Raw genomic sequence first — 26,269 nt, 5'->3', positions numbered from 1 at the left:
TTATTGCGAAATTACCTGTAATCATGAGTAATTATGTGAGAAGCTTAATCCAGCATTTAGAGCTAGTTTCAAAAATGTACCTTCGCATCCAACGTTAGCCAGAGTACTCACGTAAATTCCATCATTTCACATCAGAAGAGTAATGCGTAATTACTGAAATTACTCCAATTGCTCTGGCCTATTTACAATTTCACCCAGGCCTAGTCATAAAGTTATGCAGCTGAAATATTTCACACACATTACTTTGTTTGTGAATCAGGTCCCTTATGCTTGCTTTTATCAATGCCAGTCACATGGCAAAATTTGTTTATAAACAAGTGAAGTCCTAGCTATGTGAATTCTCACTAAAATGTTTATTTCTTTTCCCACAAGTCTGAAGTAATTAAGAAGGATGTGTTCTATTTCCTTCAGTAGCCATATATGGCAGTGGATTAGGTTGAGAAACTCCTCAATAACATGTTTAAAGTTCCGGAACTGGCAATGTTTATAGAAACTATAAAAAGACCTGGACAAGACAATGAATACCCTCTCACCTTAGTGGCATGAGCAATGAGGTGCCTTAAGGTTACAGACTCCAGTTAAAATGGAAGTTTATTTTTGTTACTATCTAATCCAGTAGTTAATATATGACTAGAAGCTGATATGTCTTGTCGCAGATCTGATGAGCTTCTCTACTTAACATACTTTGGATCTTGCTGTCACATTCCATGCAGATTGAATCCTCAGCCAACCTATGCCTTCAGAAGTGAGGTGCTGTATTTATTTTAACATTCTAAATATATTTCACTTTCAATTGACTGTATAGAAACTATTTCTGATCTTATGCCTTGGTATAATCACAATTTGCACATATGTTTGTTTGTTTTCTTCCTTTTTTCTGTTTTGTCTTCATGTGTCATTGACTGCTACATATTTAGGTATATTACTACATGTTGTGTTTCAAATGTCAATTTCTTTAATTTAGTACATCTATCTGTATCTTTTGCATGTGCGTAATATATGATTTACTTGCTTGTATGAAATATTTCTAATTGTAATGTTGTAGCTCACTTTAAAAAAATGGGGCTCACTGTGCCACTGGAATCAAGCTATCCTGGCTGAAGAGGGGTGTAACCCCGAAACCGGTCCCAGGATGCTTGTTTCCGGTCCAGGGAGGACCTGGTTTGGCAGTTCAAGCTGGACTGTTCCCATGAGGCACAGGGTCAGACTGATTTGCATATGGCCAGGTCTAAACTGGGGTGGCACGGTGAGCAAATGAATGATGGATTTAACCCAGATCTCTTGACTGAGGGTGAATGTTCTGATTTGTTCTGCATTCCGTCCATCAATTGTGTTTCTTTTGCTTAAAAAATTGGTGGAATCTGAAATCAAAATATAAATGCTATCCCATTAAACAGTGATGGCTGACAAGATATTGAATTTGTAGGTTGTAGGAACACAAGGTTTATGAAGGGCTCAATTGTAGGGCCTGAGTGCCTCTTTCATTGGTTGGTGCTAAGTTATTGTTGAGCGGCGAAGACCAGAAAAGAGAAATATTGGAGTAAAGGGGGCAGGACAGAGTTTTGAGTATTTCTAAAGGAACAGCTTGTTGATATTTATTGGTGTTCCAGTGGTATAATGTGGCTAAATTGTGACCCTAGGAGCGGAAGTCAGTTTATAAAGCTAACTTGTAAGGGACACCATTTGTAACAAGCTCCAAGAGCAACATACGTGGGGTAGGGCTATTGCTGAAACTTTAGGGATCCCCTCTATTGACTAAAAACATTCAGAGGATTGGGAAAGAGTGAGCTCTGTTCACTCACCTATGCAATTCATAATATTGCTATATAATGTGACTGCTCGTCATGATATTGCCTCAAGATGCAACATGACTGATCTAATTAAGTAAATGTTTGGGGATCCACATTTCAGAGTGATTGTTGTTTGCTGTGGTCTGGGAAGAATGTAAAGTGTTTCTAAAGGGTGAATGTATGTCTTTCACTTTGTGAAAGATAGGCACTAAAGGACTAAAGAAAACTGTTTTTTCTGAGCCCGATTCACAAAGCTAAACTTAGACTTAAGTGTCAGTGTACTACTTTTTGCTTTTCATAAAGGTAAGTTACTACTTGTAACTTTCCTACTAGTAATTTTACTAGTAGTACCTTTACTACGAGCAACTCTACTAGTTGTAACTTTATAATCAGTAAAGTTACTTGTAGTAACTTACATTTGTGAATACCAAAAAGATGTAAACTTTGACTTAGGTCAGGCAGAGCTGATGGGACAAATAGGGAAATGTAGAATGCAGGGATGTATGACGTTTCAACGCATACTTTTACAACGCATACCATTACAACGAAACTTTTACAACGCTGGATCCATTACAACGCATGCCATTACAACGCATGCCATTACAAAGTAAGTATGGGTAAGTATTTTTTATTCTAAGTGTTGGATAGTGTTGGGGTTTAATTTACTATTTTAACTCCAGGGGGGCGCAACAGTAGGGAATGTGTTGGATAGTGTAGGGGTTAAAATTAAATTTAATACCCATACTTACGTTGTAATGGCATGCGTTCTAATGGCATGTGTTGTAATGGACCCTGCGTTGTAAAAGTTTAGTTGTAATGGTAGTGCGTGGTAATAGTTGTGTTGTAAAGGATTTTCCCCAGAATGCAGTGCATAAGATGATAATAACTTGTAGTTACAATCATGTTCTGCTTCTTTGCACTGCTTAAAAGCAGTAGGGGGGACACACCTCTGCCATAGCGAAGGAGCTACCGCTAGAATGAAATATGAACCTGCTACAGAAATTTAGAGAAATAAGATTACAACCTGTTCCTGACCAGTCATCACCAAGAAGAGATTGAATTGGGTAGAACAGAGGTGGGTAGAACAGAGGTGTGACTATAAAAGAGGAATTGATATTTTTAAAGTTAAAACCTCGTTGATTCAAGGCAAAGTAGTAAGGGCAGTGATTGAGTCTTAGTATAGTTCAGAGGAACCAAAAAATAAGCTACACCCACCAAATGTGTATTAAATATTTTCACAACATCTGAGAGCGTGAGAGGGCGAGTAAGAAAGAAAAAAGAGGGGAGTGATGGAAAGTGTGTGATAAGAGTATTAGAGAAGGAGAGAGGAAAGAGTAACAGTGACAGTGGGAGGAGAGTGACAGAGAAATGAAGCTAGAAAGAGATGAGAGATTGTGAGAGGGGGAGAGGAGAGAGTAAGTGAAAGCAGAGAGAATGAGAGAGCCGGAAGAAACAGAGAGAGAGGGGGGAGAGCGGCAGAGAGAAGTAGAAAAGGAGGGGAATAACAGAGATAAAATAAGAGAGAATGGGAGATAGAGAAGGAGAGAGAGAGCAGGAGTGTCTGTTTGTGGAATACTCACCAGTTTTTGGTGGGTTGCAGAAGTCTACGAAACAAATAAAGAAACCTTTAAATTCTGTATAAATCTTTGCACATTTGCTGCTCTTCAAAGACAAAGTTCACATTTCAGGCTATGTTTTCAGACAAATTGGTGCTTATTTTGTTAACATGAAGATTGGTATTTACAAACTCCTGTTAATTTGCAGTGAGAAAAAAAAGTAAAGTGAATTATGTGACAATCTTGCTGGAGTAGAGGGAGTGTGAATGATGAGAGTGTAGGATATAATGTTTGTGTAACTCACCAAAATGTAAATACCTTTAAATAGCAATGTACACATTCAGCAGTTAAATAAGCAAAAATTAAGCACTTTTTGTAAGTTTGAAGTGTGATGATAACAAAGATCTTAATAGGATCAGAACAATCTAGGACACTTTAGTTTGTGGTACACATGATGAATATTCACTGAAACCCGATTTCCACTCATTATTATTTGTATGCAATGTAGTTTTTGCAGTAAAACTGTGTCTGTGCCAATTTAGTGGCCATTTCAATGGAAAATGTTTTTTTGTAAATGACAGTGCGCTACCACACGATGCTTTAGATACATTAAAGAATCGCCTGCCACATGTCCATTAAAGCTAGGTGTTTTGTGAAAGATTGTTGTTCTAAAAATTGGGCTGTGGTTCAAACAAATTTGGGAAGCACTGCCCTAAAAGGTTGCAGCTTTCCTTGTGATTTGCTAAAATGTTAATATTTTACTTGGTGCCTATATGAGCACATGTACACTCACAGACACAACAAATACACTCTTTCTTTTTCTCTCTCACTGTTGAGTGCGGGAAGGCCATGAATTATGAGAAATGGATACTCAAGTGTGTCATGACGCCCCTCAACTCGCCTACCTGTGGTAATAAACAGTATATTACTCCCAGACACAGCAATGTGTAGCATGTTATGCCATTTTGCTGTTTCCAAGATTTAAACTGCTAAAGAAAGGTACTGGTTCACTATGGGTTACACCCCTGCAATTAAATATTGTCTCTTCCAATGTTTTTTTCTTACTTTCCAGCATCAAAGCAGATGCTGAACATCTTGAATGAAAACATCAAATGTAAATGTAAATGTAGTTGAGCTTATATAGCGCACAGCTACCCGCAGTGGGTTTCCCGGCGCTTGCTTAGGGAACCCGTCCTGGTATTCCCCTGTGAGATAACCCCGGCAGGGTATCCACAAGGTGAAAGCCAGGCTTCCCGCCACGAGGGGCCGTTGTGGAGATTAAGCAGGCTTTTGCCCAGAGTCGCAGAGTGTGAACCCGTGAGTCGAGAAGGCACCGGAGCGAGAATTATCGAGTCCGCGGAATTTTTGAGCCCAAGACCCGCCGAGGCGGGAAATTGAACCCTGGTACAAGGCCGATCTCAGATTCCGAGTCTGCCGCCTCTAACCCCTGAGCCACACTTCTCCACTCCAATCAAAAGTGGAATAACTAAATAAGCATGATGAAGCTAGGGCTATTCAAGTGTTAAGCAAGTGTATGCATGCAACTACAAAATGATGCAGGCCAGAGGCAGCCTCAGCACATTTCTTTATTTTTTTCTTTAACTGTTTTTGGGGTCCAGGCTTTGGGTCGGGGAGGGTAGCAGTGTGAAGTGGGTGTGAGAGCAACATGGAGGAGATTAGAGGGTCACAGAAGTAAATGGGCAAGAGAGGGCAAATGGGGTGGAGACAGAAGCACGCGTCAACATAAGCGAGAGTGGGAGCTACAAGCACACAAGTGAAGAAGCGCAACACAGGGGCTTAGAAGCTCATGGTCGAGCATTGGGTGATGGACAGAAGCACACTAGTAAGAGAGCGCGATGAGGAGTGGGTGGGTGCACTAGGGAGAAAGCTGGCAAACACATGTGCTGTGATGGAATGCTTCAATAAAGGAACTCCAACCAGCACAGACAGTAGCCCCACATTGAAGGTTGCTATGGACTAGCTGTCCAGTCTTGCTTCTATCTAGATTGAAGATTATTTCAGACCGTACCAGCTTTTCTCTGCAGCGCTTCCACCTGGGACCTTTTACTCTTCCCGCAAACCAGACTCCATTTGTGGAGCGGCACATGCACACAGCAGTAATGGACAGGCAAAATGTCCAACTGAAGATCTAGAACGCTAACTGCCAAAACTGAATGAGCCATCCTGATTCCTGTGCCAACATGCAGCTCAAGAAAGCAGGCACTGCTGACTGCTGTGATTATTTTCACCAGCGAAGCAGAGGGATTTATTAGTAATTCCGCGTTACAAGAGCAACACAGAATTGAAAAATGTGCCCATTTCTACTGGCGAATTAAAAATTTCATCCAACCCTAATTGTAATTATGGCTCAAAACACAAGCAGTAAAGTACAATTGGGTAAAAAGGCAGGTATCAGACAGAACAATGGGACTATGAATTTGGTTGGGATTTGGAAAGACTTCTCATTTTTTCACCACTATACCATGGGCATGGTGACAGAACTGTTTTCAAAGTACTAGAGGTGACATAATTAAATCTTCCAGGGGCCAATCCTTGAGTGGGCCCGCCATCTTCCCTTCCTCGACTTCCTTTTCTAGTTTTGCTGCCACTCTTCGGCAATTCTTTGGCTGAATTCAAATTGTCTGCCCATCTATGCACCCTTGGACCCTGGTATCCTACCTTGAAACCCTCGATAAAACGCCACTGTAGCCTCCCTGTCGGGGTAACTCGAGAGCCACGGGTCCATGGCCTCAATCTTAACTGGAGTAGGGGCCCTTCTGCCCAGTCTCTCCCCTCCCCTACGTGGCCCTCCACTGTTCAGCGGGGGTGGCCAGGGTAAAACACTGCATGAGTGGGTGTCTCCACCAGCATTTGGAGCATTTGTGCTTAAACCTACATGGGTGCCTGGAACAAAATCCCTTATTGAAGTTCCAGCATGCCCCGGTTTTGGCCCGTCTGTTTTGGTGACACACTTGTTCCACTTGCCCCGAAACTAGGCCCTCACAATCCTTGTTGAGCGGTACATGCCTGAAGGGACTGATACATCGCAGGCAGGCCACTGGCCGTATGTGTAAATGCCGAGGATGGTGTGGATGACATCCACTTCATCCATAGCTCCTGGTCCACCTCCCCCCATGGTTTATCAGGGTTGATGCTGACCCTGGCCCTACATTCCTCGTCATAGCTCAGCTAGGCAAAACCCCCAAAAAGCATCTGTGCTTTTTGAATATTATCCATGTACTTCAGCAAGGCAATCCCCCTGTCTAAGTATTTCTCATAGTAAAAGCTAGCGTATATTAGGACTGCTGAGGTCTAGTTTTAAATAATAATGGGTACCCTCGGCCTCCTTATCAATTCCGACTCTTCTTCCTTTGATCCCTCCTTAGTCTGTATCTCTCTGTGTAATATTTTAAAGACATCGACATATTCATGTTTCCAAATCATATTTTTCGATTTGTCAAGAAATGCGAACCCAGCGGCATTGCTAGTCCCATGTGTGGCAGTTTTTTATGGTGCTTGTTGTCCGTTTTGTCCTCCTTCCCTGCACCTGTTTTCATCGCTAAGTCCCTCACCGTCCATTCACCAACACCCAAAGACCGGCAGAATTTACCCTTCCCATCCTCATCACTGCCATCCCATGCTGTCCACCAGTCGCTATTACCTGAGCGCCCTCCTTGGACTTCCTTGTCTTTGCCCCAGCTGCTGAGCTTTTTCTGTCCCACTGGCTTCAACTTGTCCTTGGCCGCACTTAGCTCCTGTAAAACACCAACTCTCTTGGTTTCCTTCTCCGGCACTCTCAGAGCCCCCCATGGTCCCTTCTTCATCATCTCCCACTTCCCCTTCTTCCCACTCGTCACTCTCATCCTGATAATCCAGCACTATTTCAGCCTCGTTCAACATTGGCATCAGATCTCCTTTTCTTCTTTCCAGCGTGCTTCTGGGCAGCGACGCACACCCATGTATCCACTGTGAGCTCATCCTCATCCTCCTGCACTCCTCCCTCATCCACATCCCCACCATGCGGCCCAACCCCCCACCCAGATGTTGCCTGCTCTGCCCTCTCCCTAGCCTCACACATGGATGCCCATCTCTCCTCACTCTCCTGTATGATACGACGCTGTTATGTTATGTTATGTTATGTTAGTAGCTCTTTTACAGCGCTCAACTCACCCTGGGGCATCTCGGCGCTGCCTAGAGAAACGTCTCAAATAGCGGGGGCCTAAACTGTAGTTATTTTAATACAAGAAAGCCTTTAGATGTTTCCTGAAAGTACCGTAGGTCGAAGTGTCCCACAAGGCCTTAGGCGAGCTGTTCCAGTACTTCGGAGCTAGATACGAAAAGTCTTTGCCTCCAGTGCGGTTCAAACGGATGCGAGGGATCTGTAACAGTTTTAGAGAGCCTGATCTAAAATTTCGGCCTTGAGTGTGTTTTATCAGTTTCTTTTGTAAATAGTGAGGTCCTCTACCTTTTAGAGCATTGTATGACAGGCAGCAAATTAAAAAAAAGGATTTTTTTTTACCGACAGCCAATTCAGCTCCTTTAGCAAAGGTTCAGAGGGGGAGCCTGCTGGCACGTTTAAAATCATTCTGGCAGCAGTATTTTGAATGGCCTGTAGTTTGTTAAGCAAGGTCACACCCACTTCTGCCAGCAAGTTGTTTCCATAGTCCAAGCGGCTGATCACCATTGCTTGGACCAGGGTTCTGCGGTGAGCAGTCGGCATGTAGGGGAGGATTTTACGAAGTAATCGTAAGCTGTAGTAGCAGGAACTCGTTGTGGCTGCTACGCGATCCTTCATTGTTAGTGATTGATCCAATTTTACTCCAAGATTTTTGACACTATGCTTGGGCATGGGGGCGTTTCCCAGCTGTGAGGGCCACCAGTCGTTGGACCAGGCCGCCAAGGCTTTTCCCAGTAGCATGACCTCCGTTTTTCCTGGGTTCAACTGGAGACAGTTGTCAGTTATCCAGTTGGAAATAGCAAATATACCCTTGGAGAAACGAGATTTGTCATCTTCTGGATTAGGTCCGATGGTGAACAAAAGCTGGGTGTCATCAGCATAGGAAATCGTTTCAAAACCCAGGTGTTCTGATTTTGTTTCGGGGCTTAAGCCCTCCCATCTGGTTAACAAAGGGAGGAAAGGCTCCCCTCCCCAACACCCCCAATGGCCCCCAACCCCTTGTCAGTGGGCCCTGCAATGAAAGGAGATGCTTGAGCCCCGCCCACCTGGACTTTTTAATAACAGGGCCCAGGCCTGCATCTGACTCTTTTGTCCCAGTCCCAGGGAGAGGCCTCCACGTGAGGTCTATCGGGCCGCTCTCTCCCTGGGGCTCCTGTTCCTTCCCTGACATGCCGGCGCCTGTGCTCTGTGGAGCCGGCTCATGCATGGCCAGCCCCGCCCCCCGCTCACCTTCTCCATGCTGCCTTCGGCCTCAGGCAGCCGCACCGGCAGGCTCTGTCTCCTGACTCCGCACTTGGCCTGCTGCGTCTTTTGTTGGCCCCGCCCCTGGTCGCAGACGATTTCGTGTCGTGTGGGTGCTCGTCCCTGCATTCTGCCACCACCGCTGCTACTCCCGCAGAGGCAGACCACGGGGTTAATACCATGCCAATGCACTCTTGGTCTAGCATGCCTGGCTGCAGGAGGTCCACCATCACCAGCAGCGAGTCACGCACCGCATCGCAGTCAGGTGCCAACATCATCTGTTGATGACGGCTAAGTTAGGCAGTAATCTTCCTTTTTAGTTTTTCTGTTGATGCTGCCCCAAACTCGCTAAGAGGGACCCCGTCCGAAGTATCCTTGGACTAGGCCCTAAATACAACTACCTTACTCACAAACCTTTTCCTGCCCTACCCCGTGGTGCTAGGTGTCAAGAAGAGGCCAGAACCACCTCTCCTGACATCTTTATAGCGCACCCCTTAACCCGCCCCGAACACACTCCTTTGGACCCACCTTGTCTTTCCAGCCTTGACTAAGTGCCCCAGGGGAAGACTGGTTTGTGACCTTTGCTTCCCCCGAGGGCCGGCATTCTGGTACTGGAACTACTGCTGATGCCATATTGGTATTCTGTCATTGTTTGTGCGCTTGAGGCTACTAGAATTGTGAAGATTTAGTAAAGCAGTCCCACATGCAGTTGAATGAAGGGCTCCACCATGGGAAACAGTTTTAGGGCTTTCTTGTTCGTAGTGGTCCCAAGAGTCGTTCCCTTGTTTTAAGGGTGGATTCAGACATATGGAGCCCCAAAGCTTCCTGCAGCCTCGTGAGTCTCCCATAGTCTCTGCTGGTGTCTCCTGCGCCGGACCATATGACATCAATCAAATACAATTTATCCCTTCAAATGGTAATAATGTCACTGTTAATGTATTCTATTTTCAGCTTTTGCAAATATATAAATAGACATGCGTACACATATTTGCTATTGTTATAACAATATCAGTTTCAAATACAAGTGACTGAATAATGGCGTGATCCTACGTAATATGTCTAGAGAGTAACATCATGCATCCTAACTCACATATGAGGGGAGAGGGTAAAAAAAAAATCTCCACTACCCCGAACCCTCTAAAGTAATATGTCAACACATAGAGGGATAGGGAGAATAGAAACACAACACAGACGCGAGAGTGGCAAAACTAATATGTTTTGAAAACAGCCCTCCCTCACACACAGATGTGCGTGACATGCTTCATCATCGGGTCTGCTTACAAAACGCCCTGGCGTATCCACGCTCAAAACGGAGCACAGGGGAGGAGGAAAAAACATAACAAACCAAAAGGCACATACACAAGACAACACAAATGTCACAGAAAAGTGATAACACATTGAATATCACCCTGTGACTGGGTATCGTGATAGAACAGAGTGCAGCATAGGAAGTGCTTTAAAACTGGCTCATGGATACCCTAAAAAACTTTTATTTATAGGTTCCACGACCAGGATTAAAATGGTGAAGGATGGGCAGTGTTTAAAGATAATATTAAGTTCTCAAAACACCCCTCCTTAAACTGCTTGTGCCAACGTGTTTCGACCGACTTACTGTGCCAAAATTAAGCTGGTCACCCCGGTCTTCTTCAGGACGTCTATCTATCCCAGTCCTATTATCCACCTCACCTCAGTCCGGCAGATAGATGGAGTAAACATGATTGAAAATCGATCAAACATGTGTGGAGGAAAGTCCCGCCATCACGGGAAACAGATACTGCAAAAAAGCATGACAAATAGTATGCTTTCATGTATTGTGCCTGTTGTTATAACCCACCATTCCAAATAGCATATATCTAATATCTTAATGCTATCCCCAAAGAAATTACAGAATATCTGGAACTGTTATAATAAGCAGAACCTTTGTGTGGCTCATAGATTCACTCATCACCCTTCAAGCCATAATCATAATTTTGAAGGTGGTCTCACCACCATGAAAAGGGTGTTTTGAGGTAACTCATAATATGACCTGCAGTACCGCTGCGGCACCACCAGCATATTACTGACTAACCGATGCAAGACTGTCGCGTAATCCAGTATCCCCACCGGCCACAGGGGTCCTGTGGCAGTCTGACCATCACACTCAAAATACTGCGGTGTGGCGGGGGTCGGACTGCCACCATAGGTTCAGCGGTACTATGGACTGCCAAACTCATAATGCGGCCCATAGTCATTATAAGTGAGACCAGAAGTGCCTCGTAACGTTTATGTACAAACATTTCACTGCTGAGTCTCTCAACATCTAACCTTACTTTATATTCAAAGCTTGGCTCCAGGCATCCTTTCACATCTAAGGCACTCCACACAGACGAAGGGAGAGACCTGGCCATTCCAAATTAGACAAAGTACAGATAGGAACGCATCTTTAGGGGAGATACAAAACTGTTGCAGGAATAATTGAGCTCTTCCCTGACCATTGAGGGTCTCATAACACAGGGCCCTTATCTCATGGTGCATGACCTATTTAATGGGAAAATATTTACATACCCAGCGAGAGGGGCCAGATAGCAGATTGCAGGATCTATATTTCGCTTGCAAAAAATATTTTATGTTGAGTCCATACTTTGTGATGCAGGGGACATATTTCAAGGTGCGTGGCCTTGTTTCGGTGGTTACATGTAACATATTTTTGGGAAGTGGGGACCACGAAGTGGTGTGCAGTGTGTATAAATAGAGTGGAAAGCCTATATCATTGGAAACATCTTTCATATTTCAAGGTACAAGGCCTACATATAAGAATTCAGGACAAAGATTTACCAGTTCAGGTTCAGTATTTATGGTTTATGGCTATTTATGCGTCCAGAACTGATGTGTCTATTTTTCTTTCTTTGACGCAGGTCGCACTAGAGTTCTGATGGCGCTCCCGAGCCAGGGCCTCGATGGCCCCTCCGAAGGCGGGTGGGCGTGGATGATCGCCCTGTCTGGGTTTATGGTGAATGCACTCACCTTTGGCTATATCCGCTCCATGGGAGTCTTTTATGTGGAGTTTGTCTACTCGTTCCACAAACTGACCAGTGAGGTGTCTTGGATCGCTTCCATCTCCATCGCTTTTCAACAGTTTGCGGGTGAGTGACATGGTGGATGAAATAGGGCGTGACCGATGAGAGGAAGGGCATGGCTAGTGAATGACCAGAGTTCTACACACTAGGCATTATTACTGTGTGGCCAAGTGAGGCGTGCTTGGGCAAGGTCAGAGAAGAGAAAGGCCAGGGACCTGAGAGGGGACAGCTCCCAGAGGGCAAACATCTTAGGCCACTTATTAGAGGTGTTAGTTAGTGCAGTCAACAAAATCCAACACCAAGATGTGTGGAATCTATTGCAAATAATAATTATCTGCAGAAATGAGGCATAACATGCAGACTGGGTGCTTTCCTCACCAAAAGCCTCATGGCGAGGTGTTTACTAAATATTCTCCCCTGAGTGAATTTCCTCAAGTCTGGACTGCTACATTTTACCTAGCTAGACCTGCAGAGGTGCGGTATTTGCTGCCAAACTTGGAATTCAGGTATGTGCGACAATGGGAGCTGACACACATAGCCAAGTATAAGAGAACACTCATGTTGAGGGCCTAAGAGGACAAGGCTGAGAAGGAATGGTTCTCGTATGGGTAGCGTATATATTAGGATCTGGGAGAGGGAGGGGTGATCCCTCTCTCAGGTCAGGAAGGTAGAGAGGCCCTTCCACCTTATGGAAGGTAAAAAGGCGGGATACGTCCTCCATAATTAATTCACACATAGAAAGAGTATCGCACCTAAGACTTTCTATACATAGTACTGGGCAATCATTGTTTTTAGTGGTTCATTTTTAGTGGGTCACCACTTTAATAGAAGCGGAGAAGGAAAGGATTCCTTTTATTTAAATAAGCCTCATACTCTCTAGTAGTGTCATGCTTCATCATCGGGTTCAACCTGAATCCTAAAAGTCAGGGTGGGCTCGACCATCTTCCAGGGATCACTTAAAAGAAAAGACCAGGGGGCAAAAAGATTAAAACCCCTACGGCTTGCTCTGAGGTATCCCTTTATTAGTGGAGTAGTTGGGGTTGCTAAAACTAAAAATATAAATAGATGGTGTTAAGATATAATGGTCCTATGACCCTATACCGACATGGTTCAGCCCTACACTATAGCCCAGATAGGGTCGGGCTTTCATCAGGGTGATTTGGCTCACCTAGAGCTAGCCATTTGGAGCAGCTGACGTTCCAGTCTTTTTCCTCTCTTTTCATCGGGCTTGCGCTCCTTTATTTATTCGAAGACGCAGTGGACGTGCACAGCAGGCGCGCCGAAGATGTGCCAAAGGCAAGCCCATCTACGCCTGTCCACGCCTGGACTCCCCCAGCCGCCAGGAAGGCTGCATCTTTTTGAGTAAATTATGTTCCATAAAACTTACTTGAGTATGGAGCTTAACAACAGTAGGGAAACACGCTCTTGGCACCTTCTTTGGGAAGAAACTCCACCTATGTGACAATCTAGACCACTGGCAATGTAACACCTGTAAGTTGTCCTAGGTCAATACAACTCCCCGAGCCAGGCATAGTGCCCCTGGGCCCTCAATATGTCACCCTTTAACCAGCAATGCCTCTGCCGATAGTAACACTATTACTCTAGAAATGGCTATTTACACCCCTCCCCAGATACAATGCACTTACCTAAATGCACGTTCTATTCCCAAGTATGCCACAGAAATGTTGGATCCTTTAGATTCTACGAAGCCAGATATATGTTTCATTACTGAAACTTGGCTAAATCTGTCTTCCTCCCCTCCATAGCTATAGCCTTTCCTCAAGGCTACAGTATATTCAGGTGTGATAGACAGTATTATAAGGGAGGGGGAGTAGCTATTGCGACAAGAAATCCCCCAAGAGTGAATACCTTGGACTCCTGTTCCACCCCTACAGTGGAAATTATAATATTTCAATAAAAAATCTCAACTAACTTAACCTGGAAGGGAGCACTGGTTTATCATCCACCTGATGAAAGGAAAGATTTCAGTGTGAAGCTCATGGAACGGCTAGCACCACACATCTTAACAGCATGTTCCGGGGGGATTTTAATTATCATATTGATAATCAAACTGACCTCAACACCATACTCCTCTTATCAGACATGGAAACACTGGGTATCCATCAAATGGTATCAGGTCCTACTCATTTAGCCGGGTTAATCCTTGATCTAATATTGACAGAGGCTACCAACCTAGTAGTGCACACTCCTGTCGCGCAGGCGTGGACCGACCACTTCTCTGTAAATTTCCACTTAGACATTCAGAAATCCAAGAAAACCCTCAGTCAGACCATCAAACTCACGAGACGCTGGAGGAAGGTAGCCCCCTTCACCTTTCTCCCTGTCTTCACTCCCCCTACAATATCGGACTACGAAGACATCAATCTTGCACTAAACACCTTTGAAGACTCTCTTGTAAAGGCCTTGGACAACATTTCCCTGCTAAAAAGATCAAAATTGAAAAGCGAAACCCCTCCTGCCCCTTGGGACGCTGACTCTCTAAAGAAGGAGACGTTCGAATATCTGAATTTAGAACGTAAATGGAGGAAATCCAAATCAGAAGAGGAAAGATTTGCCTACAAAATAGCTCTAAGGAAATATTTAAAATATTGTAACATTGCTAGAAGAACTCACATAGCTGAGAGAATTAATTCTGCAAAAAACTCCTCCAAAGAGCTCTTCAAAATCCTTAAGGAACTCACTAACCCAAGCAGCTGAAATCACATAACACCCACATCTCAATCACATTGCAACAACCTTGCTGTACACAAAAATTAATAAATTCTACAATTCTTTTGCAAAACACTTGATACATATGACTCAGGAATATCAGGATGCTAAGATTAACGCTCAGTCCTCCACCCTGGAATCTTTCAATTCCGTTACAGAGGATCAAATACAGGTCAGATTAAATACAATAAAAACTGGTTCCCCGTCAGACCTCGCCCCGCTCACATAATTGCAACCCTGACTCCCATTTTGCTTACTCCAGTCACAGACATATGCAATCTTTCCTTACAGTTGCCCACCATTCCACTTAAATGGAAGACACCGCGCATTAAACCCCTTCTTAAAAAAACCAAGGCAGACCCCCTGGACATGGTAAACTACAGACCTATATCCCCACTTTCTTTTATATCCAAAATCCTAGAGCCTCTAGTAAATCTCCAACTAGCACCCTACCTTGAATCTAATCATCTGCTGGACCCCTCTCAGTTATGTTTCCTTGCATCTCTTAGCACGGAATCAGCCTTAGTAGAGGTCACTTATACCATCAAACTGGCCTTGGACCAGGGATCTCAACTATGCTGGTTCTCTTGGATCTATCAGTGGCATTTGAAACCATCTCCCATCAAATCTTATACAAAGACTGGGGGAGATTGGAATCACTGGTAAAGCTTTGGAATGGATGAAGAACTTTCTGTCTGAATGCACCCATTCAGTTCAGCGGTTCGACTACTCATCTACATCTATGGTCCTGAACAAAGGGGTGCCTCAGTGTTTAATTTTGAGTCCCACTCTTTTCAATGTTTATGTGGCTCCCCTAGCAAAACTCATCAGGTCATGTGGTTTCAAAACCCTCTCCTATGCCGATGACACACAATTGTTCAATACTATGGATCCTAACTCGACTCTAACCACATTTAAATTCAAGGACTCTTTGTTAACAATTGTCGCATGTATGACCGTCAACTTTTTGCAGCTTAATACGAATAAAACAGAGATCCTTTTATTCGGGAAATCCCACTCAGTCTTGTCGGCTGACTGGTGGCCAACGGAGTTGGGTCCACCAACTGCCCCTAAAAAATATGAAAATAACCTAGGAGTTCTCTTAGATTATAATCTCTACATGAGTGAGCACGTCAAAACCATCTCCGGAACCTGTTTTGGTCTCATGCGAATGCTTAAGAAAGTGTTTCAGTGGATCCCTCTACAGGCCAGGAAAACTCTAGTTCAAACCCTGATAATAAGTCTCATCGACTACGAGAAAGCCTTATTGGTGGGAATAAGTGAAAGCCTCCTTGTAAGGCTCCAGGTTGTGCAGAACACAGCTTCATGCCTTGTCCTGAACCTCCCTCCTTGCTCTCCATCGGAACCCACGCTACCCTCCCTCCATTGGCTACTGATCAAAAAAAGTGCCCTTTTTAAACTCCTTTGTCTAGTCTGCAAAACTTTGCAAGGAAACGTCTTTGTTAACTCAAAAAAATTACAGCAGTACACTCCTGTCCATCTGCTTAGGTCCAGCGATCAATTATTATCATGCCCAAAACGTATCTGAACAACCAGGTGTGGGAACTGCTCCTTTTCATTCCTCGCCCCTCCTCCCTGGAACCAGCTGCCCTTGTCCATCCGTGCCTGTTCTGATCTCACTCTCTGTAAAAAACCTTTGAAAACATGGCTATTCAACCTATCATCTTGCCATCGTCAAGTGTAATTTTCTTTTTTTTTATTTATTTATTTATTTTTTTTATTTGGTAATTTACAGTTGCAGATACAGACAGAGAGAAGAACAATGTTTAAAAAAGGAATTCAGTAAATATCATAAACAGTTTAAAGAAACAAAAATACTATGGATATAACATAAAAAGACAAAAATCTATGACAGTTTGGTCCTGATAACACTCATTTATCCACATTCTCTATTGTCATTTCTCCAATTTTCAATTGGTTTCCATATCTCAATACCATGTGCTCTAGACTTTGTCCCTTTACAGGCAAAAATCGCCTTTTCTTGATTGTACATACCTAACAGCCGGGACAGCCAAATCTGAAAGTTAGGGGGATCAGCATCCTTCCAGCGGGCTGTTAATGTTAGTCTATATACTGCTGTACCCAAGAAGAGTGATACTTCTTCCGCCTTAGTATTGCTCAGAGTGTTATCGTAGCCCAAAATATAGAGGGTGGGAGATTCGGCTACTGGATGCCCGAACACTTCCTGCCAGAACCCAGCAATCATTGTTCTAAGTGCTAGGAGTTTATCACATTCATAGAGCATGTGTAATAGATTTGCTGCTGCTTTACCACACCTTGGACACTCTGAAGTGGGCCTTATCCCCCAAGAGTAGAGTTTGGCTGGAGTAAAATACAAATCATAAATGGTTTTATATAATTGGGCTTTCAAGTTAGAAGACATAAAAAGCTGTGTCGATAGTATCAGCGACATGTCGATATCTACGTTGGGATTATTTAGTTTCCTCGACCAACCCACTTCGGTAGATTCTAAATCATCTTGTTGATTTTCAATTAAGATGTCATAGATAGTACCTATCCAAGTGGTGGGTCTAGACAGACAATCAATTAAAGGGATATTATCCAGAAAAATATTAGCACCTTTTGAATTTAAGATTGTGTTGAGTTGTATAAATTTAAATACACTGTTGTTTGGGATAGCAAATTTGGATTGAAGTTGTTGAAATCTATGACCATAAATGGGAGTCAGAAAATCTCCTATTGTTAATACTCCTAATGTTTCCCAGCATCTAGAAATAACGTCATATATTTGTGGTGGTAATATTAAGGAGTGCCATAGTGAAATATATCTATTGTATTTACGGATTTTCATGTATCTCGTAATTTTCCTCCCCGTTACCCATGCGTTTGATATAACCTTGAACTTTACTTTCTTATAATATGAGGGTTCAACCTGTTTCAGTAAAAGACCATTAGCCCTATCACCGATGGACAACTCATAGATTGAAGGTATGTGATTAACCCCCACCTCATTTTCCAGCAGTTTAATATGAAATAGTAACATCATTTGTTGTAGAAGAGCAGCCCATGAATAAAGTCTCAGATCCGGTATTGCCAGTCCTCCTCTAGTGATGGGTAGTGAAAGCTTCCGGATAGATCTCCTTACCTTCCCATATCCCCACGCAAATTTACTCATTTGGGATTCCAATCCCTTTAAAATGTTATCTTCCACTAGAAGAGGAATCGCTCGAAACAGGTATAGGACCCGGGGTAAAATATTCATTTTGAGGAAATTGCCTCTTCCGATGATTGAGAGATGTAGTCCGTCAATCCTTTTGAGATCTTTCTTTACTTTATGGAGCAGTGGTTCATAGTTAATTTTCACAATCTCGTCTATTTTGGCAGATATTCGAACTCCCAAATACACAGCGGATTCTACCCTTCTGGGATCAGTGAAGTAGACATTATTTGTGCAGATGACCATCGTTTTATCCCTGTTTAGAGAGTATCCTGATATTTGGCCGAAAGCTTGGGTAATTTGTTCTATTGCTAATATAGCCTCAGTGGGCTGTGGTGTTATTACTGCCACATCATCGGCGTATGCTAATATTTTTGTATGGTAGGGGCCCAATGTAACTGGTTTAATTGCCTCAGCCTTTAGTAGTTTTAAAATAAGAGGATTTATGTAAAGGGCAAAAAGGATCGGAGAACAAGGGCATCCCTGCCTAGTCCCCCGAGATATGTCAAAAAATCCAGATTCCTGGCCCATTATCAATACCTTAGCCTTCGGTGAGAAATACATTGCCTTAATCGATTTCATTAAGCAAGGTCCAACATTATTTTGTTCTAGTATTGCCCACATGAATGCCCATGAGACCCTGTCGAAGGCCTTCTCGGAATCCAGGAGGACCATCGACATCTGGCCACCCATAGCATTTGCGGCATCAAACAGTGCAATAGCGCGTTGGGTATGATCCGTAGTACCCTTGCCCGGAATGAAGCCATGTTGCCAGGAGGAGACCAGATGTTCGATGATCCCCCTGAGCCGATTAGCCAAGATCTTAGAATAGAGTTTTGAGTCAGAATTTATTAAAGAGATAGGTCGATACGATGAGGGCAGCTGAGGGGGCTTATCTTTCTTTTGGAAGATTACAATATTAGTTTCCTGCCAAGACCTAGGAGGGATGCCACTTACTTGAATCCCAACAAATAAATCAAGAAGTAGAGGTGTTACGATATTACCCAGAATTTTATAAAGCGCGAGTGGTATTTTATCGGGCCCTGCTGCTTTTCCCGAAGCTAACTCTGCAAGGGCAGTTTCCACTTCTGTTTGGGTTATTTCTCTTTCTAGATCAAGCCTAGTAACATTATCCATTCCTACCACATCTTCGTGCTCGATTGCCCATGTGGATAGTGTTTCTTTGATTACGTTGGGATTTACAGAGTCCTCATTTTTATATAGTTTCCCATAATAATTTTGAAAAACTTCTAAGATAGTTTCGGGTGTTGTAAATTCTTGGCCTTCTGACTCGATGCGCGTAATTGAGTTAAAAGATTGACTTTGGCGAGTTCGGAGTGCCAATTGCTTACCCACCCTATCTCCCATTTCATAGATCTTATTTCGGTGGGATTGATATCATTCAGCCGTCCTTTGGGTAAGATTACTATTTATCTCTGCTTTTAGTATCGCCGTTTCTCTTAGAACTGAGCCACCGTCCCTTTTTTGTGCTATTAGCCTAGTGTGCTTCTCTTCTAGTTCAGCTAATTTTTGTAGTTGTAATTCATTAAGTCTTGCCACCTCTTTCCTCTGTCTGGCCACATAGCTGATTGTCTCCCCACGAATTGCAGCCTTAAAATGGTCCCAGACCATATTTCTAGATGTGCTATATCGATTGTAGTCGAAAAATTCCTTCGACCAATTTTTCATATATTCTACATATTCATTGTTTACAAGCAGTTTTTTGTCAAAGGACCAACTTGAGCGAGATCTGGACATGTTGCTTAAATAGAGAGTTAGAGATAGGGGATTATGGTCCGAAATAGTTTTTGGAAGTTTACTGATTTGTGCCGGACTTGCCCGATTATTTGACATTAAAATATAGTCGATACGAACATATTTATTGTGAGGGTGAGAGAAATATGTATACCCTGGGTCTTGACCCTGCTTTATGTCCCATAAATCGACCAGACCTAAACTTTCTTTTAGTTGGGAGACAGCACTATAAACTTTTGGCTTGCGACCAACATATTTAAATCGCACTTGTTTATGTAATGCACTACCTCTGGGTAGAGAGATATTAAAGTCCCCACAGAAGATCAGTACCTGAGGCCAGGAAGCTAGTTCTATCTCCAGGTCATTAAAGATTGAGGGATCATCTTGATTAGGGGCCTAAATGGAACATATTGTAATTCCGCTCTTAAGCTCCGCGATCACCCACCTGCCTAGAGGATCAGCTAGTTTACGCGTAGCCTCCCCCAAAAAAGATCTTGCTAGTATGGCGACCCCCCCTTGTCCTCGTAGTTTGACTAGTACAAACCAGTAAATTAAACCCCGGGACCTTCAATACTTCCCGTTCTGCCCATGAGATGTGGGTCTTCTGGAGACATATTATATCGAACGCGTTTGTCCGTATTAGCCCCCACATTTGTTCCCTTTTTCTCCTATCATTGAGCCCCACCACATTCCAGGAACACATTTTTATCCTAGCCATATTATTGTATTATTAAATTTTGGTCCATAACTGTTATAGGGGAAAAAAAAAGAAGCAAATCAACCAACTCCTTAACATTATTAACATTAGTATCACAATTTATAATTCTCAAAATGCGTCTGGAACTGTAATCACCATATTTCTGAGCTTTCTCCCCCCCTCCCTCCCTCTCGACCCCAACACCTAACCCCCCCCCCCCTTCCACCCTTCGAGGCAACCTGGGTTTTGGCTCACCCAGTTGTTGATGGCTGTGTGGTCCGTACGCCTAAGCTTGCCCCTAGCCTGTTATTTTTTTCCATCCTAGAAAATGTCAACCATATAACGAATAGCAATAGTTTGTCAGCACTATCATATTCTTTATATTTTAGTATTCTTTGCCAAATATTCTTATCATATTTGATCAATATAACGTTCATATCAATTTATTAGGCAGTTTGTAAGTGTTCGTATCATATCCAGTCCATACTAATTTCCCTCTTTCGTTTATTTGCCATTATTTTGTTTCGCTTTCTCTGCAACCTCCTTAAGGTAAGCCGCTGCCTGGATTTCGCTTATGAAGCTCCTCGTTGAGCCTTTGTAGATTACTTTTAATCGTGCCGGATTTTGCAGAAAGACCGTCGCTCCCAGCTTTTCAAAGGGTGCAAAAAGTTGTCTCATTCGCCATCGTCGTTCTACAGTTGCATGCGCAAAATCAGGTCTTGCAAAAAACTTGAACCCCTTGTATTCTCTTTTAGCTGTGGGTCTAGCCAGGTCATATATAGTGTCACGTACTAGAAAATGTCCAAAATTAACTAGAAATGCTCTGGGGTATTGTAATGATTTATCCGAGCGTTTTGATAGTGACAGAGGAAAACGATGTGCTCGACAAACTTCTCTGTCCATTTCCCAAGAATTAAGTTCCGGGAAGGATGATTTTAAGAGGTTGGACATGAAGCCTCTTGGGTCGCTTCCCTCAGAGCCCTCGGGGATCCCAAGAAATCGAAGATTATTTCTTCTTGCTCGATTCTCTTGGTCTTCGACCTTTGTCATTAAGTCCTTGATTATTCCTTCTTGGTCCTTTGCCTGCATTTGTAGCTTACTGACATCTGATTCCAGATTTTCCGCCCTGACTTCTACAGAACAAGTGTAATTTTCACTGCTGCCATGGTGCCTAGAGATCCCATTGGGGATGATTTGTGTGCCTCATAAATAAACAAACTAAACTAAACCTCCCTGGTATGTAAGCTCGTCGAGCTATCTATTTTTTTTTAGATTTGATGCATGTACCTGTGTGCATACCAGAACAGTGTGTATACTTGCCCTTTTGTTTCTTTTTTCGAGTCCAACCTGTAATTAAAAATGGCCATATTAGTACCAGTATTAGTAATATTTCAAATTGTGAATGGCCAGTGCATTATCTAGAATCACAATGTGTAATTCTAACTTGTGGCATGCACGCTGTTGTGGTGGTAACAGTGGGAGTATCATGTTGTCCACCCATTCATCATTCGTGGAGTGACTGCGTGTGAATCTTTCTCATGAAGTCTTCTGTAGTAATACACACCCAGAGTACCCACTAACTTAGCTAACAATATTGGTGTACTACTCATTTTTAATTTCATCTCAATGATAATAGCTTTATCGGTTAGTGCCAGTTCGGTGATACAAACACCCATCTAATCTCATTCAGAGAGCTATAGCATTCCTCGTTTGCAGTAGCATATCTTGTGCATGAGATATGCATATTATATTGTTTAGATTGTACAAATTGAATGTTAATCATGCGATGGATGCACACATACAATACGCCTTCACTCACCCGTTGGTGTTGAACTTTCTGTTTCTCTGGAGTTAGAGGAGAAAAGGCTCACCCTGTAGTCAAATTATTTGTTTTGTCGGCGTCAGATTGGGGGTAAAAAGATGAAACATAAGAGCAAGTAGATGTATTCTCGTAATGTGGCACACAACATATTGTGGTTCCAGAATGCATACATACGGGGACTTACTTTGTTAAGAGTCCCACCCTACTTCCATGCCTATTTGGTTCCGTGTCTCCCGACTTGTGACTACCAGATGCCGGAGAGCGCGTGTATTTATGCATGGTTACGTCGCAGCTGTAGTTGATCGGCTCTCATGCCACTCCCATATTGGATGAGGCATTTCTTCTGTGATGTATGCTGAAGGGAATACAGGCGTTCTGGAAGGTTGTCAGGGGCAACGGCCCAGTCTCAGCGGAACTACAATGGGCCTGAGTGCTCATGGTAAATGCAGTTTTGTATATATATATATTGACATTGACAAAGGCCGTTATGGCCGAAACACGTTTGTCAAGCCATGGTACAAGAATAAAGTAATTTTTATATAAAACTCGAGTGTGCGCCACACTTTGTCGATACAGAGTGTTATGGAGACATTTATATATATATATATATATATATATATATATATATATATATATATATATATATATATATATTCCAGGAGAATCCGATGAGACCGCTGCACATAAATCGAACAGCAAAACACGGACACGGACCCAAAAGTAAGTGCAAGGGTATTTATTCCACGGTGTTCAAAATCATCATGACGCGTTTCGCGCTTCCACGAGCGCTTGATCACATGACAGGGTTCTAACAGGACATTGGTTTAAGTATTTAAGATCAAAAGGTCACATGTATGCGCTTTTCATGGAAACAGAAGAGTTATTTGTAAGTTTAAGGAAAAAACATTACAAAACACATTTACTGAAAGTTTCCACAATGCATAAATATAAATATATTGCATTTATTTCATGGCTAAAAACATGTGCAAAGATAGCAGTTTCGATAAATATTGATAAAACCCAAGTCCTGATAAAAACGGTGAATAGTGCAAATAGTATGTAACCATATACCAAATAAAGTGCAGTATTAATAAATTGTGAAAATAGCAGCGCTACAATTTTTTCTGTATTCTGGGCAGCAAATACCCCTAATTTGTGCAATGGGGCCCCATTGCACTGGAGACATTTATTTCACAGATAACAGTATAAATACAGGGGTATTTGATATGCTTGGAGCTTATGTGCAAAGACAAGGTGATATGAGGAGGAAACAAATACCAGGGATCAAAATAGCGGTGTAAATACCAGATAGTGACCTGTTCTGTTTGTTGTAGACTCCCCATTGTTTGTAAAAAAGGGAATATGTTTCTGGTAATAATACCCATCAGAACGTAATCAGGGGTAATGATAGCTCACACCTGATATATTATGGTAACACTTTTTGTATTTTCATTTATCATTTTAGCATTTCAGCATTTCCTCAAGAAAATGACAGTCTGTATTGGATTTTTGAATGTCATATTCATGAAACAACACAGTACAATATCAACTATAATGCATAACAGGCTAAAATTGAGCCAAACGGACCTCATAGAAATGCCAATTAATTAAAATCTTTAAAATAGATTATATAAAGGCTAAAAATAATGAAATCCATTGTTAGAATAAATATGCATAGTATAAATACAAAGTTTAAATAAATATACATCGAATATTAGTCAATAAATATCTATTTAAAATGTACCGCTAAAAAGAGTATTACATTCAAAGTGTAGTTCCCTGTTGGTATAGTATTTATACATTTTCCCATTTGGTAGTCAATTACAGTACACTGAAGTTTGTTGAGGGAGGTGACCCATTATAGACATGTATATAAGTCCTCCGTTATATTTAATCCAGAGGGATGCTTGGTATTGAGATCAAGTATATATCGGGTCTCTAAGCGACGCAATTTTTCCTCCCTGTTACCCCCACGTCGACTTGCCGGAACACAATCTATCACAAAATATCTCAAATCTCGACTTTTGGAATTATGTTTCATTTTAAAGTGTCTTGCCACAGGGTAGGTATTATCTTGGTTACAGATTGCTCGAAGGTGTTGTAAAACCCTTTTGTGTACGGGGAGTTTTGTACTTCCCACGTAGAGCAAATTACACGGACAAGACAAAACATAAATGGCAAACTCTGTTTTGCACGTGAGAACTTTGTCTATTTTATGTTCTTTTAGGTCGAAAGGTGAGGTATAACTGGTCCTGTTTACTGCCTGCTGGCAAGCCTTGCATACTTTGCAATTATAAAAGCCAGCATGGGTCTGGAACCAGTTAGTAGATTCTAACACTTCAGGACTGGTTTTGACCAACTCATCCTTCATGGATTGCCCTCTACAAAATGTAAACGAAGGCCTTTTGGGAAGACTTTTCCCTATTACAGGGTCACTTAAAACTAGAGGCCAGTTTTTCTTGATTATTGACTCGATCTTTCTATGCTGAGTATTGTACTGCATAATGATCCTGAATTCTTCTGTGGCATCTGGGCTGTTAATTGTGGGTGGTATTATATCTGGTGTCCCACTTAAAAGAGCTATTCTGTCTTTTTGTTGTGATTTTTCTATAGCCGCATTGACAGCCTTCTCTGAGTAACCTCTCTCTATAAATCTCAATTTAGTTTCCTGTTGGGATTTTTTCAAGTCCTCCTCCCTACTGTGTATGCGCTTGAGTCTTAGCATCTCCCCATAGGGAATACTGTCAATGAGGTGTTTCACATGTGAGCTACTAGCATGTAGGGTGGAGTTACCCGCAGTTAATTTGCGGTGAAGTTTAGTTTCAATTCTATTATGGTCAATGAAGACTTCTGTATCCAGGAAGGTGATAGAGGTATTACTGATAGTGGCTGTAAATTGTAGATTTAAGTTGTTACTGTTAATCTCTGCCACAAACTCCTCAGCTGAAGTTATACTCCCCCTCCAAATCACAAACAGGTCATCTATGTATCGTAACCAAGTTACCACATGTGTTTCCATAGATTCTGCGTGTTCAACCATGAGGACCAGCTCCTCCCACCAGCCCATGTGAAGACATGCATAGCTGGGGGAGAAACTATATCCAGCTCAAAACTTCATCTCCAACACAAAAATGAAGGGACCACACTCGATCGAGGTTGCAGCTCGGTTACTTTATTTTACCGAGACCAAACATAGGACGCGTTTCGGCTTCGCGCCGTTTTCCAGCCGTATACAAAGTGCCATAAGTTCAACATGATTATATCCTGTTACACTCATAGAGTTTCCGGTGCAACACAGAGTTAACATAGATAACAGACTCCAAAAAATAAACATAGAGTAAAGGAAGATGCCATTTTTGCACATGCAAATAAATAAAGCAAATACTTGCTGGTACATAATAAACATCAATGTATTTTGAAATGATTTCACAAACTTTCATTCATTTGTGCAACTCAGTATTCCCTTGCAGGAATACCTAGCATAATTACAAAATTACAAAATTGAGCCCTGCATGGGCATACTGTTTCTCAAACTCATTTTTTAATACTATTAAATCCAAATTCATCAAATCATGAAGCAACTTTTTCACTTGGAGAGGTACCCCAAAATTAGAAATAAGCCCTGAATGGGCAAAGATAAAATATATAATACTGAGTCCCCAATGAGCTAAACAGCAGATGTGTTGTGACTCTATAATTCTAAAGATATACTCTTACATTTCTCTCATCACCGCTAACTCAGATACACAAATAATAACAATTTTATACACAGTTATTTATGAAAACATCAACAGAAATCATCCTAGGTGAATTGCAAGTTCCTCTTCAGTATTCACACAATTTGGGATGATTGTTTGCGCATCAATTATGAATCTAGATTCTAGCCGCCGCAATTTCAACTCCCGGTTTCCTCCCCGGTCACTTGCTGGTACATAATCTATACAGAAATGTTTTGAAAGATATGAAATTTAGCAAAATACCTTGCCACAGGATAAGTAAAATCTCTGTTTTCTACAGCTTTTGCAAGCTCTAGAATTCTTCGTTTTGACGGGTGTATCGTGCTCCCAATGTACTGCTTGCCACATGGACATGCCAAGCAGTAGACACAAAATGGAATATTACAGGTCAAGAATTTATTGATGGCCTAGGTGCGTCTCGTGCCAGGTATTTTATATATTAGGACTCTAGAACTGTGTTTGCAAGCCTTGCATTTAGAACAGGGAAAAAAACCTGTTAATGTGCTAA

General features: G+C 42.3%; 1 protein-coding gene across 1 annotated transcript in view; it reads left to right on the top strand.

The window, feature by feature from the left end:
- The first annotated feature begins 664 nt into the window (after positions 1 to 664).
- Positions 665 to 26,269, top strand: part of LOC147678638 (monocarboxylate transporter 13-like) — a 93,135-nt gene continuing 67,530 nt past the window's right edge. Inside the window, exons 1-2 of the mRNA XM_086946086.1 lie at positions 665 to 750; positions 11,660 to 11,887. Coding sequence (XP_086802212.1) covers positions 11,677 to 11,887 — 211 coding nt within the window. The 5' untranslated portion in view covers positions 665 to 750; positions 11,660 to 11,676. The remainder of the gene's footprint in view (positions 751 to 11,659; positions 11,888 to 26,269) is intronic.

The sequence above is a fragment of the Lissotriton vulgaris genome, chromosome 12, assembly GCF_964263255.1.
Source record: "Lissotriton vulgaris chromosome 12, aLisVul1.2, whole genome shotgun sequence".
NCBI lineage: Eukaryota > Metazoa > Chordata > Amphibia > Caudata > Salamandridae > Lissotriton > Lissotriton vulgaris.
Note: the sequence above shows the minus strand (reverse complement) of the source record. Positions and strands in the feature narration are given on the sequence as shown.